Source organism: Pelophylax lessonae (genome assembly GCF_965119305.1).
Source record: "Pelophylax lessonae genome assembly, chromosome: 1".
Classification (NCBI taxonomy): Eukaryota; Metazoa; Chordata; class Amphibia; order Anura; family Ranidae; genus Pelophylax; species Pelophylax lessonae.
The window spans coordinates 494485765-494502011 of record NC_138768.1 but is presented as its reverse complement, the minus strand read 5'-3'; the positions used below and the strand labels follow the sequence as shown (position 1 = coordinate 494502011).

Genomic DNA, 16247 nt, shown 5'->3' with positions numbered 1-16247 from the left:
TGTATGACGACGATCTGCGTGTGTGTACGGGGCTTAAGTGTAGTGGAATGCATTTGCATGTACACAAATGATTCCTAAAATGAGGTTGAAAACTTTTGTCACCTAACATCGAGTCACTATACACAATGCCTTGTTTTAAAGCAAGAGGGGATGCCTTCTCCCATGAACATTTTAGGGCCATTGCCCAGAGCACTTTTTTTTCTTTACTTGTTTGTGGCGGCTTTAAGTGTGCAGGGTATACTGAATTTTTACGAATATGGGTTAAATGTTTTATGAATATGGGTTTGTTTTACACAAATCTAAATCTTAAAACTACATACTTGCTGCCCTGCTGTACCATGTATGGAAGCAGCTATTATGGTAGAGGAGCAGTAAATGTACGTGTCACCTTTGACTGGTAATCTACAGAACTGAAGACTAGGGATAGGAATGAACAAGAAGCAGCAGGAGATCCACCTAGACTACATAGAGTGTCCCAACAGGAATTCGCATTTGCATAGGCTTCTTAAAGCAGACCTTCCATGAAAATGGATGGCCTGCTTACATAACAACCCCACACCACCTGCATACCTGCCAACTGTCCCGTTTTTCCCGGGACAATCCCGGCAAATAGGAGCCTGTCCTGGGTAATTTACATTGTCCCTGTTAATCAGGGACAATGTAAATCATTAAAAAAGAAAAAAAAAAAAATTTTTTTTTTTTTTTTTTTTTTATTTTGTTCCACACAGTGTCACTCTCACCCCAGCTATGTGTTGTAGTTCTGGCAGCAGGTTGTCTCTCTCTCGGTGCCCGCTCACTCTTCCCACCTGTCGCAAATTTAACGTGTCACCAGAGGCAGGGTGTCAGCATGGTGCACTTTCTGAAATCCGCCAGCAGGGGGAGGCAGAGCACCTTCCGACAAGCTGACACTTTAGAATTGCAGGGAATTGTGATGAGAATTTTAAACTTTAGGCAGAAGTAGTGCAGTAGAATGAGAGAATATTTCCAACTCTGCTACTTTGGCCTCAAGTTTTCAATTCCCTTTTCAAATTCCTGTAATCCTCTCTTTATGAAGTAGACCCTATAATCTGATAAGTAGGCGGCGATTAATTATGTAAAGTGGGCGGAGCTTCGGGGAAGTGGGTGTGGTAAGTAATTGATGGCTGTGCTGCAAAGTGTCCCTGCAACTATGCACCTGTATTAAACAAGGTTCCTAAGCAATGATAAAAAACAGCATTTTAGGAAATACATTTTTTAAAAATTCTTACATCAGAACCCAGCTTTTCATGCATGCTGGGAGAGCTGGGTGCTCAAGATCCCCTGAGAATTACATTTTCATGGGATTTTGAGCTTCAAGCTCTCTCATCATTTAGGAATGAGTAACAAGGACATCATCCACACCTACTGGAATCTTCAGAAGCTGGGTTTCAAAGTTCGTTTTTCTTTTTCCTAAAAATGCTTTGTTTTTCACCACTGTTTATAAAAAGTTTAAGTACAGGTAGAGCAGAGCTATCATCTAAGCAGAACTTCAATTTTCATGGAACATTCCCGTCACGATGATATAACATAAACATGGAAAAATACACATTCTTTTGTACTTCTTTCCAAGCATCCCTAGTCCTCCAAACTCATGTCTTAAACCTGCAACTATATACTTTCATAGTTAGTCTGGTTGAAAAAGGACACAAGTCCATCTATTTCAATAAAAGGGGAAAAAAATAATAAAATCCCATATACACAATCCTATACCCACAGTTGATCCAGAGGAAGGCAAAGAATCCCAGCAAAGCATGATCCAATTTGCTACAGCAGGGGAAAAATTCCTTCTTGATCCCCCAAGAGGCAATCGGATATTCCCTGGATCAACTTTACTTATAAATGTTAGTATCTATTTATACTATGTACATTATGTACAGAATCCAGACCTTTTTTAAAGCAATCTACTGAGCTGGCCAGAACCACCTCTTGTGGGAGTTTATTCCACATTTTCACAGCTCTTACTGTGAAGAAACCTTTCTGTATTTTCAGATTAAATCTCTTTTCCTCTAGACCTAAACAGTGCCCCCTTATCCTCTGTGATGACCTTAAAGCGAATAATTCAACACCATGTTCACTATATGGACCACTGATGTGCAATGCTCAAAAAAATTAAAGGAACACTTTGAAAACACATCAGATCTCAATGGGGAAAAATATCATACTGGATATCAATACTGATATGGACTGGGTAATGTGTTAGGAACAAAAGGATGCCACATCATTTGATGGAAATTTAACACCCTCCTAGTCAGGTGCTAGATAGGCAGAATAGTTGTTGGCTCTGTCTGCTTAACAGCAGAGCAGCAGGCTAAATGTATGTGCTCCCTGCTTCACAGGGAGCATGATCTGTTAGTTAGGCCTGTTCCATGTGTCCATGTGTGATTAATCTGGGCTGAGGGAGTGTCCCCACTGTGTCCAATAGGGAGGCCTGTTGGACAGTGGAGGAAAAACAGCCAGCGACACACAGGCTTTTGTAGCTGTCTCAGTGGGTTGGCACAGACAAGTGGTGCATCCTGGGATATGCTATAAAAACCAATGGCACATGTGGTAGGGGGTCTTTGGGCAGGAAGCCAAGTCCCAGAAGGAGTGTGATGGCTGTCTCCTCTTCTGAAGCTGTGGAAGGTGGTCACAGGCAGTCAGTATAGCAGCGGCCTTTCCGCAATCTACAGTTAGCTGTCCTCAAGACTGTGAATAGTTAATAGTTGGAGTATCCCACTCATCCCTTCTCCTATCCAAGTTCTCAATAAAAACACAAAAACAACATCCCCTGGATTGATTATTGACTGAGCCAAGAACTTTCATTACTGTTTATCTGCTGTCAGTTGCTAAGGGTAACCCAGGGGAATCCAGAAAGTGTAATTCTCAGCAGTCCTCTATGGGGCAGTGCTACAGAAATGAAAATTATCAACCTACAGAGGGCTTAATTCAAGGACACCCTGAAAATCAAAAGTGAAAAAATGATGCAGCAGGCTAGTCCATTTTGCTGAAATTTCATTGCAGCAATTCCATATGGTACTCAGTAGTTTGTATGGCCCCCACATGCTTGTATGCATGCCTGACAACGTCAGGGCATGCTCCTAATGAGACAACGGATGGTATCATGGGGAATTTCCTCCCAGATCTGGACCAGGTCATCACTGAGCTCCTGAACAGACTGAGGTGCAACCTGGCGGAGTCGAATGGACCAAAACCTAATGTCCCAGAGGTGTTCTATTGGACTTATGTGAGGCAAACATTGGGGCAATTCAATGGTATCAATTCCTTCATTAACCAGGAACTGGCTGCATGCTGTTGCTACATGCGGCGGGGCATTGTCACGCACCAGGAGGAACCCAGGACCCACTGCACCAGTGTAGGGTCTGAAAATGGGTCCAAGGACTTCATCCTGATACCTAATGACAGTCAGGGTGCCATTGTTTTGCCTGTAGAGGTCTGTGCCTCCCTCCATTGATATCCCTCCCCAGACCATCACTGACCCACCAGCAAGCCGGTCATTCTGAACAAAGTTACAGGCAGCTTAACATTCTCCATGGTTTCTCGAGACCTATTCACGTCTGTCACATGTGCTCAATGTAAACCTGCTCTCATCTGTGAAACGCACAGGGCGCCAGTGGCGGACCTGCCAATTCTGGTGTTCAATGGCAAATGACAATAGAGCTCCATGGTGCTGGGGAGTGAGCACAGAGACCACTAGAGGATGTCAGGCCCTTAGGCTACCCTCATGAAGTTTCTGCTTGTTCAGGGACATTCACACCAGTGGCCTGCTGGAGGTTATTTAGTATGGCTCAGGCAGTGCTCATTCTGTTCCTTCTTGCACAAAGGGGAAAATACCAGTCCTGCTGATAGGTTAAGGACCTTCTACAGCCCTGTTCAGTTTTCCTAGAGTAACTGCCTGTCTTCTGGAATCTCCTCCATGCTCTTGAGACTGTCTTGGGAGACACAGCAAACCTTCTGGCAATGTATAGTCTCTATAGGGTCCAGATATCGCCTCATACTACCAGTAGTGACACTGACTCTGGCCAAATGCAAAACTAGTGCAAAACATTCAAAAAAGATGAGTAGAGAAAAAAAATGTCAGTGGCCTCCACCTGTAAAACCATTCCTATTTTGGAGGTTGTGTCATTGTTGTCCATCTAGTGAACCTGTTGTTAATTTCATTAACACCAATGCAGCTGAAACTGATTAACAACCCCCTCTGCTACTTAACTGACCAGATCAATATCCCAGGAGTTTACTTGACTTGATACTATACTCTGATTAAAAAGTGTTCCTTTAATTTTTTTAAGCAGCGTATTTATACATTGATCATATCCCCCCTTAATCTCCTCTTCTCAAGAGAGAATAAATTAATTTCCTCTAATCTTTCCTCATAGCTGAGCTCCTCCATGCCTCTTATCAGTTTAGTTATTCTTCTCTGCGCTTTCTCCAGTTTCCCGATATCCTTTTTGTGAAGTAATGATCTGGGTACATTTTGTGTACATAGGTTTTTTTTTTTTATTCAGTAAGGAACAATCAAACATCAGACAGTTATGATTCTACTAATATTTTTTTTATCTAAATGGTCCTGCTCACCTGAAAGAAGTTTTGCACAGTTAACATCAGATTGCAAGTCCTGATCTCGGTCCTGGGTAGAAAATGCTTGTTGTTGAAATTCACTCAGAGCATTTTTCAGATCTCCAGTCACCGGTCCAAGTAGTTGCAGGGCATAGGCTTTGTTGGGGCCTCCTAAGTGGAAATTGACCTCCATGTACTGGATGTTCCCCTCCCAGTCTTGCAGTTCTATGTGCATAACGTACAGCCCCTGCTCAGCAATCTGATGCATCTTTGTTAGACCTAGCCAGAACTCACCTAATGTAAAGCAAAAAAACAAAACAGATAACAAAATTGAGTTCCAGTTCCAGTACTTAATGTATAAACTTTACTGTAAGACTTTACATGCTTGTTATATTGGCTGTGTAAAATTTCCACATTGTCTGTCTATTAACCACTTTACCACCGGAGGATTTTCCTGCTGTACGTCCAGGCCACTTTTTGCGATTCGGCACTGTGTGACTTTAACTGACAATTGCGCATGCAACGCCGTACCCAAACAAAATTTACGTCCTTTTTTTTCCCACAAACAGAGCTTTCTTTTGGTGGTATTTGATCACCTCTGCGCTTTTCATTTTTTGCGATATTAATAAAAAAATGCGACAATTTTGAAAAAATAACAATATTTTTCTACTTTGACAGTTAAAAAATATCCAATATATTTAATTTTTGTCTTTGACAAAAAAATTCTCAATGACGTATTTTTAACCACTTTAAGACTGGAAGATTTTACCCCATTCCTGACCAGGCAATATTTTCCGATTCTGCACTTCGTTATTTTTAACGGAAAATTTCGCGGTCGTGCAATGCTCTACCCAAATTAAATTGCTGTCCCTTTTTCCCCCACAAATAGAGCTTTCTTTTGGTGGTATTTGATCACCTGTGCGATTTTTACTTTTTGCGCTATATACAAAAAAAGAGCGACAATTTTGAAAAAATAACAATATTTTTCACATTTTTTTTATATGAAATTCCCCCCAAAAAAATGTAAAAATCAAAATTTTTAACATTTTAGGCCAATTTGTTTTCTGCTACATATTTTTGGTAAAAAAAATCGCAATAAGCTAATTTTGATTGGTTTGTGCAAAAGTTATCACATCTATTAACTATGGGAAATTTATGTCATTTTTATTGTTTTTTCTTTTTAAACTAGTAATGGCGGCGATCTGCGATTTTTTTTTGCAGGACTGCGACATTGCGGCGGACAGATTGGACCCTTGACTGACATTTTTGACACTTTTGGGGGTACCAGTGACATTACTACAGTAATCAGTGCTATAAATATGCACTGCTACTGTAAAAATAAAAATGGCAGGGAAGGGGTTAACTTTTATTGGTGATCAAGGGGTTAATGTATGCCTGGTGCTTACTAACGTGTGTGGGGGGAGGGGACTGTGTGACACAGGCACAGATCACAGGTTCAGCTATGCTGAATCCTGCAATCTGTCACTGTTTGTCACTTAGGAGATCCGCCCGCTTTGTTTACACAAGCGGGCGGATCTCCACACTCGATCCCCGACGATCGGGGAAGAGCGGCGGTGATCACTGCCGCTCCTCCCTTGGCCCGACTCCTGCTGTGACTGAATACAGCGGAAGCGAGCCTCCGGCGGCGCGCGCGCCACCCACAAGGGGAGGTGTCCAGCGACGTAGGTATACGTCGCTGGACGATATCGAGCCACTTTGCCGCAGTACCAGCTCAGTGAGCGGTCGGCAAGTGGTTAATAATGGCACTGATTTGGATAACAATAACCAGGACAAGAGACAATATAGTAGGACTTATAGCAGACATAAACAACAACGTTTGGTCTACTTTACCAGAAATAATTGTTGCTTTCATTTTATTTCCTCTTTTCTGAAAGCTGAAGTGTTCCTCTGCTATTCAAAGGGTCTCTGAGATTTAGAGGAGGCTGGGGAGGTAATGTTTACCATAATTAAACCTGTCTGTACTGTGCTGTAAGATCTCATTATCAGTTGTAAACGTTATATCCTAACATTTTTACAGATTTAGAAGCTGTGCTTCTTCATTGTTTGTTAACAAGGGGGAATTTAGATTGTCTCTCTTTTTGTCAAGGGGGTCAGATCAGGTTTCGTCTCACTTCAAACTGATCAGAGTAGCATGCAGTATTCTCAAAGTCTGTTCCAAACAAACACCTAGCAAGATTTAAAAAAGAAACAAAACACTTTTTTAAATTATTTTTAGGAATGCAGTGTGAATGGGAACACATAACAAACATATAGTGAGTTTTCTCAAACTTGACTGCAAAAGTGGTAATATACTTTTAGTCCTTGAACAAAGAAGTGAGAAGGTCTTATGCACTTCGTTTCTTTAGTGGTTATGAGTTTCAATCGGAGGTAGACTTTCTCTGAACAAATACTTATGCCTCGTACACACGCATCGATTATTGGCAGGGAATTTTTGGCCAACGTCCGATCGGCCGATTTTCGGCTTGTTAGTATGATGCTTCCGACAACCGACTCTGACTTTTCAGCCGAAAAAAATCTGGTGTGCAGGCTATAAAATTTTTGTTGGCCGTCAACACAACGGCCGATTTTCCGTCAGTCAGTACAGATTTCGGCAGACAAAAATCTGATGAGCAAGACTGGGCATGCTCAGAGAAGAAAAAACACACGGAAAGTAAACCAGCACATGACATCACTTCTGAAGTAGATTTTTGTTGGCCGAGAAAATTCGTGTGCAGTCTAGGCACATTCCAACCAACAAAACACCACTCTGGACAAAAGTCGGACGATCGGTCGGCCGATAATCGTTGCGTGTGTACGAGGCATTAGTCAGACTTGATTTTGTTCTGGGAACTGGATAGGAAGTCCCTGTACCACTACTGGAACTACATACAGTTTACACAGCCCTCACAGCGGGCACATCTCTTAGTGAATATAATGGTTAGTTTAGACTGAACTATTTTAAAGTGACAGTAAGCTGGAGCTAGGTTTTTAAAAAGGCCTTACAGTAAGTAACTTAAAAAAGTTTAAAAAAAATAATAATTAATGTATATTAAATATATGTGTGTCAATAAATAAATAAGAAATATGCTACTAACCACTTAGATTACCAAATCCATTCTTGTATGACTCCCAGAGCTGGTCAAAATCAACAGACCCATCTTTACGTCTTTGAACAACAGTCCATCCTACTTCTATTAGGGAAAAAACAGTTTAATTTAGTAATCATTTCAGAGGAGTAATCAGTAAGATGTTCAACTATTTTCTTTAACCCTTTCATTGTCAATGGTCAATTGATGCATTACCCACTTCAATACAGGGATCTTCCCAACCCCTTCTGCCCAGGCCACTATTTAGCTTTCAGTGCTGTCACACTTTGACTGACACAGTACCCAAACTAAATTTTTATCCTTTTGTTCACAGAAATATAGCTTTCTTTTGGTGGTATTTAATCACTACTGGGTTTCCTATTTTTTGCTAAATAACTGAAAAAAGCCTGAAAATTCTAAAAAAAACAACGCATTTTTCTTAGTTTCTGATCAAAAATTTTGCAAATATAGAATCTTTCTTCATAGATTTAGCCCAAAATATATTCTACTACATTTCTTCAGTGAAAAAAACCCAAATCAGTGTATATTATTTAGTGTATAGGAAATTTGTAGAGTCCACAAACTATGGTATATATCTGAAAATTGATCAATCCTGATGTACTGACGGACTATCTCATTCCTTGAGGCCCTAAAATGCCAGGACAGTGGAAATACCCCCCAACTGAGCTCTTTTTGGAAAGTAGACAGTCCAAGGTATTTAGTAAGAGGCATGGCGGGTCTTTTAAAGTTGTAATTTTTTTGGCATAATGTTTTGGAAAATAAGTAATTAAAAAAAAATTATTCACAGCTTTTTTTTTTTTTTTTTTACATACTGTCATCAATGCAGTACAGCAACATCATATAACTGGTGTGGCAGTGATCAGGGACACTGACTTGTGACAGTACAGAAAAAAAAAAGTTATACATTTTTTTTATTACTTTTTTAACCATTTTTTTTCTGTTTTTTAACACGCTGTGACCAGACCAATATAATGTTGCTATAGTAGTATTGCACTACCCAGGGGAAGTGATCAGGATTTTTTTTTTTACATTATGTTTGCTAATTGCAATGTATTACATTGCTATAAGAAAGCATTTTACTGAATGAAACTGATTAATTCAGTCTGCTTTGTTGTAATTAGCTGTGATTGGTCATAGCTAATCATATGGTACAGATGCGCTGTGATTGGTCTTGTCTGTACTATGTAATCAAAATTGACCAGTCACAGCTAGCCACACATTTTTACATATTGGATGGCTTGAAAGGAAGCCATCTATTGTGTACAACTGTGATGTGACCTGCCGTGATATGTCATGGCGGTCACATGGTACCGGCAGCGAGACGGTACTTGGATTGGTCATCAGTTGCGGCCGGTGAAAGATTGCACCGATGATCGATCAGCGCATCCTGACAGGATGGAAGAGCCACCATCCGGCCGTCATTTTGTAAAAGGCTGGGCAGCTAGTGGTTAAAAACCTGACCAAACTTCAGAGTGCGTTTATTTATCTGACAATAACTTTATGTCTCGATAACCTGAATAATTTTACATTATTTTTGAACATATGTATTGTATACTTTGTTTTAATAAATGCGGTGAATAGGTATTTTTATTTATGGCTGCCAGGTGGATAAAAATGTGAAAAACCTTTTTTTTTTAATTTTTAACATTTTAAAAACACTTTTTTAAAAAAAAAAAAACACAATACCAAATAAACTGTATTTCATTTTATGTTTCTTTCACAGAAATAGTTTAACCACTAATGCAAAGAGCAGTTGTTAATGAACTGTAGGGATGGGCCAAACGACCCCCTGTTCGGTTCGCACCAGAACTTTCAAACATCGCAAAAGCTTGGAACCAAATAACAAACCCCATTAAAGTCTATGAGACCCGAACTGTAAAAATCAAAAGTGCCCATTTTGAAGGCTTTTATGCAAGTAATTGGGCATACAATGGTTATGGGGGTCTGGTTACTGCCCTGGGGGACATGTATAATGAAAAAAAGTTTGTAAAAAACTTCATTTTTAAATAAACAGTAATTTACTGATGCCTAATGTATAAGCATTAAAATGAGATATAACAAACAAAATGAAAAATTCCTTTAGTACCTGGGGGTTCCCCTTAGTCTACCGGTAAAGTGATACATCTGAACTGTGTATAGAAGCTGCTGCAGCAATAATTGCATTTATAAAGCCAAAAAAATTTTCCCTGCAAGCTTGCTTCATTTGGTAAACAACGGCTTGGGAAGACAGTCTGTATGATGAGGCCACAATGTAGTGCACTGGGAACAAGATTAGAGATTTTTTGGATAAATTCTGGTGTCTCTTCCACAGACTTTGCATAGAAGTAACAGGTGCAGAAAAATTAATCTTTGGGTGTCGGAGGTGCCTTCATACCGTAACCCTATAGAGGTACTTGTGATGAAAGGAAGAATTACCTTGCTGTCAAAAGTTGAAATGATATGCACCTGTCAAACAGGTGTGGAAAAATTGGTCTTTGGGTGTCAGAGGTGCCTTCACACTGTAACCATAGTTACTCTTGGTGAAAGCAAGAATTGCCTTGTAAAAATTTTTTATTATATGCACCTGTCAAACAGTTGCAGAAAAATTGTTTTTTGGGTATCTGTGGCACCTTCACACTGTAACCCTATAAAGGTACTCTTGATGAAAGCAAAAATTGTCCTTGCTGTCACAAATACAGATGATATGTACCTGTCACACAGGTGCGAAAAAATTAGTATTTGGGTGTCAATTGTGCCTATGAAACCTACACCGAAAAAATGCTTCCAGGTGAAATCAACACACAGCCTAGAAGTCTTGCAGAGATTCCACATTCCAAAAACACTTAATCAGTGAAATCGGCATCAGGAGCTTCATAGCTGCTGGTAATTCAGGACTGAATCATTTTGGTAAGACAGTCCACGGAGTCCTTGGACAGACATGTTCTATTATCAGTAACAAAACCTCCAGCAGCACTGAATGCCCGTTTGGAAAACACACTGTATGCAGGGCAGCCCAGCAGCTCAATTGCATACTGGGAAAGTTCTGGCCATTGGTCTATTCTCATGACCCAGTAATCCAGTAGATTGTCAACTGGGAAGCTCTGCATCTCTGTTATCGCCCCTAGATAATCATCCACCATGTGATGCAGATGGTGCCAATGGGATGTGGAAGCTGAATGCCCTGGGCGGCGAGGACTAAAAAAATTGTGAAATGCATCACTTAGGTGGCCCTCTTCTCCACTGCTCCTCTCTTGACCAACAGAAGCCTCAAAACTAGATTTTCCACAACACTGTAACCTACCAGAGTCGGGAAAAGCGTTAGATAAACTCCTCTTTAAAGTGTCCTCAAGAGATTTTATCTTATGTACCTCTGTGGGGATGGAATGAGTTCTGAGACTTTCCTCTTGTAATGGTGGTCAAGGAGATCCTTCTCCTTGATGCCCCATATTCCTGGGTCTTTTTTCAGGCTTTGAAGCATGAGGGAGCCCATGCATCGCAAGTTTGTGGAGGCATGAGAAGCAGACTCCTCGGGTTTACTGAGGACTACAGTATCTGGAACTGCCTCCTCCCAGCCATGTGCTACTCCCCAGGGTTCTGGGGATTGAAAAACATCTCTTAAGATTTGACATATGTCTTTCCTTTTCTTCAATGCCTCCAAAACTGCCAGAATCCTCCTCCTGCCTCCCCTCTTGTGTATGTGTGCTTGGTGCAGTACTCACAGTTAGATGTGCTCTCTCCTCTCGATGAATCCAAAAAGGATCATGGGAGGGGAGAGCGGGTCTTTTCTGAGCCTGTGTTTACATTTCACAGGCACAAAAAAGAATCTGATTGGGCAGGACCAATCAACAGGTCCAGGCCAAAAATCATTGGCCTGGACCTGATGACTGATCGGTTCTGAACCCAACCGTGTCATCAGCGGGACCGTGCCCCAGAGCGGTGGGAGCGAGCGACGTACGGGTACGTCGCTTTGCCTGCACGGGGCTGACCACCGCAGTATATGTACTTGTGGCGGTCAGCAAGTGGTTAATGTAAAAATGAATGGTCACTACACTCACCCTGACTGAACTATCACTAGATTCACACTAAGCTAATATTCTACACTGACAATAGAATCAGAATAGCACACTACATCACACTAACTCTCTAGTAGCACTGAACAGAGCCCTCTTTTATCTCTCCACGCCGATATTACACTACAAATGGCCGCTATTGAAAGAATTATTTTATAGTGTGGGGTGGGACTAAGAGCAATGAGCCATGATTGGATAGAGTCATCATTACTTTCTCCAATTATGGCTCTGACAGTGCTCTGTATCCTGATTGGGCAAAGCTTTCATCGCTTCGGCCGGTCAGGGCTTCCAATGCACTGTGTGGCCGTGCAGTGCATTGTGGTCATTCGGCGGGCCAAACAAACGGTCAAACGCCCTGATAATTTGGGTATTCGTCAAACAGGCGAACAGCCAAACTTATGCTCGGGCCGAACGGTTCGCCAATCTCTAACGGACAGTTTGATTCCTGATCATTATCTGAGCATTAGTGTTATAGTCTGCCTGCTGTATACTCCTTGATGTAACAGGGACCCTGATTGGCAATTCTGTTCTATGGATTGTGTGTAAGGATGGGTTAAGTAGTTAAAAAAAAATGTAATACAATATATGATAACATTTTCTAACTTCATTTGAAAAATGTGAACTTTCTACTGCAGTTTTTGCCACCTATTCTATGTTTTAAAGAATATATAACCTGTAGATGTCACTCTAACCATGCTGCACAACAAGTGTCTACATACTACAGAGTTCTTAGATATAGACACACTGTTAAGCTGGCCATGCATGGATCAAATTCGATCTATGTGTGGAAATTCCAGTTGAACAGAAGTCGATCTACAGATGCATCCATCAATCGACTTGGGTACAACCAGCCTGTTGGATTTTTTACACGTGATTACTGCTGGTGGCTGTAGGTAGCTGCAGAATACAATAGGTCTGTGGGAGGCATTTTCTCATCATCACTGACTGTGTTGATAGGGGCATTAAACAATTTTCTTTCCTTCCACCCGCTATATGGTGAAACTAGGTAAAACTCCCTTGCTTTTTAATGAGAACACTAACTAAACTTTCTATTGCTCCTAAGATTTTTTCTTTTGTTCCTTTTATTAATTAGCTGTGCCCTAACTTCCAGTGAAATCCATTAAAATCATCAGTAGATCCAGTGGTATAGACAATTGCAATTATATGCAAATATCAGGCTTTCAATTCACGCAAATGTACATCCTGAATACTGTTTTTTTTTTTTTTATTTGCAGGATCAACAAAAAAAATGTAAACAGTTATCCAGCCAACTACTATTTCCGGTGTTCCGTGAACAAAACCATACCTGTAAAAAATCCATACCCCCATCACTTCCGGTGCACCTACGTCAGCACCTACGTCTTAGAACAGCTGAGGAGCTGACTAGTGCGCATGCTCGGATGGTATGGATTTTTCACGGCAGTGTGAGTAACGTTACACTTGCAGCGTTTACAGTAAAACAGCTCGGCAGCAATATGAGTCATCTCCGCTCCTATCCCTGTCACTTCTCTGATCTCGACTACTAAATATAACAGCGGCGGGGTTGTATGAAAACATAAATCACGGAGCCGAGATCTCCGTGATTTAGATTTCATACACCTGCCGCCGCTTTTATATTTACTAGCCAAGATCAGGGAAATGACAGGGATAGGAGCGGAGATGACTCATATTGCTGCCGAGCTGTTTTAATGTAACCGACGCAACAGCTGAGGCGGTGTAACATTACACACACTGCCGTGAAAAATCCATACCTTCCGTACATGCACACTAGACAGCTCCTCAGCTGTTCAATGACGTCTCCAGAGCTTTGGGCATGCGCACTGCTACGCTGCTCAGCTGTTCCTGACAGGAAGTGACGTGGGTATGCATTTCTCACGGGGTAGGTTTTTTTTCACGGAACACCGGTGCAGTCAGCATGCTTTCTCTAGGCAGTCGGATAATCCTCTGTGTGAAGCATACCTTTTTGCCCACATAAAAGGCAGAGAATTGTTAACCTTGTGAGAATCGGACAGAGGATTCAACCAGTGCAATATGTTTCCAAGCAAATACCATATAACCCCAGCTGATCAAGATCCCTGAATTTTTGATCACTTCTTGGTTTTCACATAGTTTTATCATATTATTGTTTTCTTGTTGGAAGATGCCACAATTTTGCTTTAATACCATTAAACTTGCAGACTTACCGGCTGTAATTTCACAGTATACTTCAAAGGGCTGAGCATTGGCTGGTTGGATCTTAAATATGCCACTCTTCTCTCCATTCAAAAAAACCGCATGGCAATCAGGAGGTAGCTCTAGAAAGACAAGGAGATTTTAGGTTGTTTCAGGGAACTATTATGCATGCACATCAGCAGTAATGCTATTTAAAGTGATATGCTGGTCATTTTAAATTTTGTCAGAATCCTGATGAATCATGGCCTTGTTGGCACCACACGGCTTAAAAACTTTGATCTGACAAAACAGCTGGGAAGAAAATTCTCAGTTAAACAGTGACTGCAGGCACCCAGTTGCAGTCATGGTTGGGGTATTCTGGCAGCCACGGAAGCATTGGCTGTCAGGGTATAAAAGCCATTAGAGAAGATCCCTCCATCCATGCTGTTTAGTGTGAATGGGGGAATTCATTAATATCTCTTGTTCAACCTACGGTGATGACCTAGAGAAATCATAAAATGTATGGCTAGTCTTTCTGTACAATAAACTGTGAAAAATTCTCCCTGCTCCAGAAGTAAATACGTCAGAGTATTATGCGAACCAGTGAGTGCTTTGCTAAAGAATGGATTATAAAAAGGCCATGATATTGCATGTGAATTATCAAATCATTGGTGTAAAGATGTAAAACCACCTGCCCTGAAATAGAAAGTTGACAGTGTTAAATAGAATTTGGCACCAAAGCTACCTCATGAAATCTTCAAAAGAGTTAATCCAATAAACCAAGAAGCAAGAAGAGACAAGTGAACAAGTTCAACATTTTGCTACTACAGATCAGCAACAGAACAGAGTTATCCTGGAGGAATAAGGGATAATAAGAAACACCCCAAAACAGTGATAACAATGGGTAAAGAACCCTTTTAGATGGAAGGCTTACCCAGTTTGGAAGAGAAATCTTATCCAATGGACTGAATTTCATTGTGACACCACTATCCTGCACCTGTGGTGGATTTCATCACAACTACAGAACCTTACACTCATAACATACACATTTCAGGAGACAAAGCTAAATGATTACATGTGAGCCTGGGCTGCCCTAGAAAGTGCCAAAGCACCTTCTTCCAACCTGAACCCACAGAGCTTTTAGTAAGGATCCGAGCAAAATCATCTGGCAAGCAAACAAGGGGAGATGCAGTTTTGCACTAAATACAGCAACAAGGGGTAGTAAACACTGCTTGGTGATTTGTACCTTCAGGTAAGCTTTTAAATAAAGCTTACCTGTAAGTACAAGGAAAATCTCCTAAATGTGCACTGTTTAGGAGATATTCACGGTTTCTAAGTATGCTGTCCATTCAGAGCGATGTGCCACAATCGTGGCTTTCATGTACATGTGCGAGACTTAAGTTGTCTTGGCTCTATCATTCAATCAGCCGGAGACTGCAATCCTGGAACGAAGACTGGAAGCCCTGTCAACAGTAACAGCTCGCAATTAGAGGGCTTCATTTTAAGGTAATTCTTTCATAATGTGCTAGAATGAGGTGCAAACAACATTATGCCATTGACTTGCAAGGGTACTTTTTTTTTTTTATAAACAAAAAAATTATTGTACAGGTATACCGACTTACTATAAATGTGCAAGCTACTGGCAACAACACAACAGCACCAATCGTGATTAACGTGAAATAATAAAAAATTTTGTCGCACTTAAATCGGAGTTCCGGGCACAAAATCGATCTTTTTTTTTTGTGCCCGTCCGCTTGTTCTCCTTCACCTGAAACAGAATTGGATAGTTAGGTTTTTTTTTTTTTTGTACTCACCTTGTAATTGTAGATCGAATATACTCACCTATTCTTCACTTCCTCCCTCTGCGCCGCGGCTCCGCCGTCACTTCCTGGCTTGCAATGATTCCTGGGAGCTGAACGTCATCGCTCCCAGGAATCAATGCAACGGCACCGGCCCCGCTCGTCACTTCCGGGGCGACGCCGCATTCCCTGCTAAACAGCTTCTGGGCATGCCCAGAAGCTGTGGAGGAATGCGGCGTCGCACCGGAAGTGACGAGAGGGGCCAGTGCAGGCGCATTCTGGAAGAAGAGGACGCGGAAGAAGAGGACGCGGAAGAAGACGCGGAAGAGGGTCGCGCCGAGTTCAGCTGTCCACAAGAGAGATGGCAACGCTGTGGAAGAAATTTTATAAGTGAGTATTTCTTCTTGCAGGTAAGTGCGAACCGGGACAGATCAGAGGCTAGCCATTGTGGAATGTACTAGCCCTGACTGTCCCGGGGGTATGTTCACTGAAAAATGTTTTCTGTGCCCGGAACTCCGCTTTAACTTGGATAATGAATAAACAAGCTTCCATAAGGTGGGGAACAACTG

General features: G+C 41.3%; 1 protein-coding gene across 1 annotated transcript in view; it reads right to left on the bottom strand.

The window, feature by feature from the left end:
• The window catches only part of ANGPTL4 (angiopoietin like 4), a 56161-nt gene that overhangs the window by 8933 nt on the left and 30981 nt on the right, over positions 1–16247 (bottom strand). The window contains exons 4-6 of the mRNA XM_082254957.1: positions 13912–14022; positions 7668–7763; positions 4591–4866 (exon numbers count right to left, since the gene is read on the bottom strand). Coding sequence (XP_082111083.1) covers positions 4591–4866; positions 7668–7763; positions 13912–14022 — 483 coding nt within the window. The remainder of the gene's footprint in view (positions 1–4590; positions 4867–7667; positions 7764–13911; positions 14023–16247) is intronic.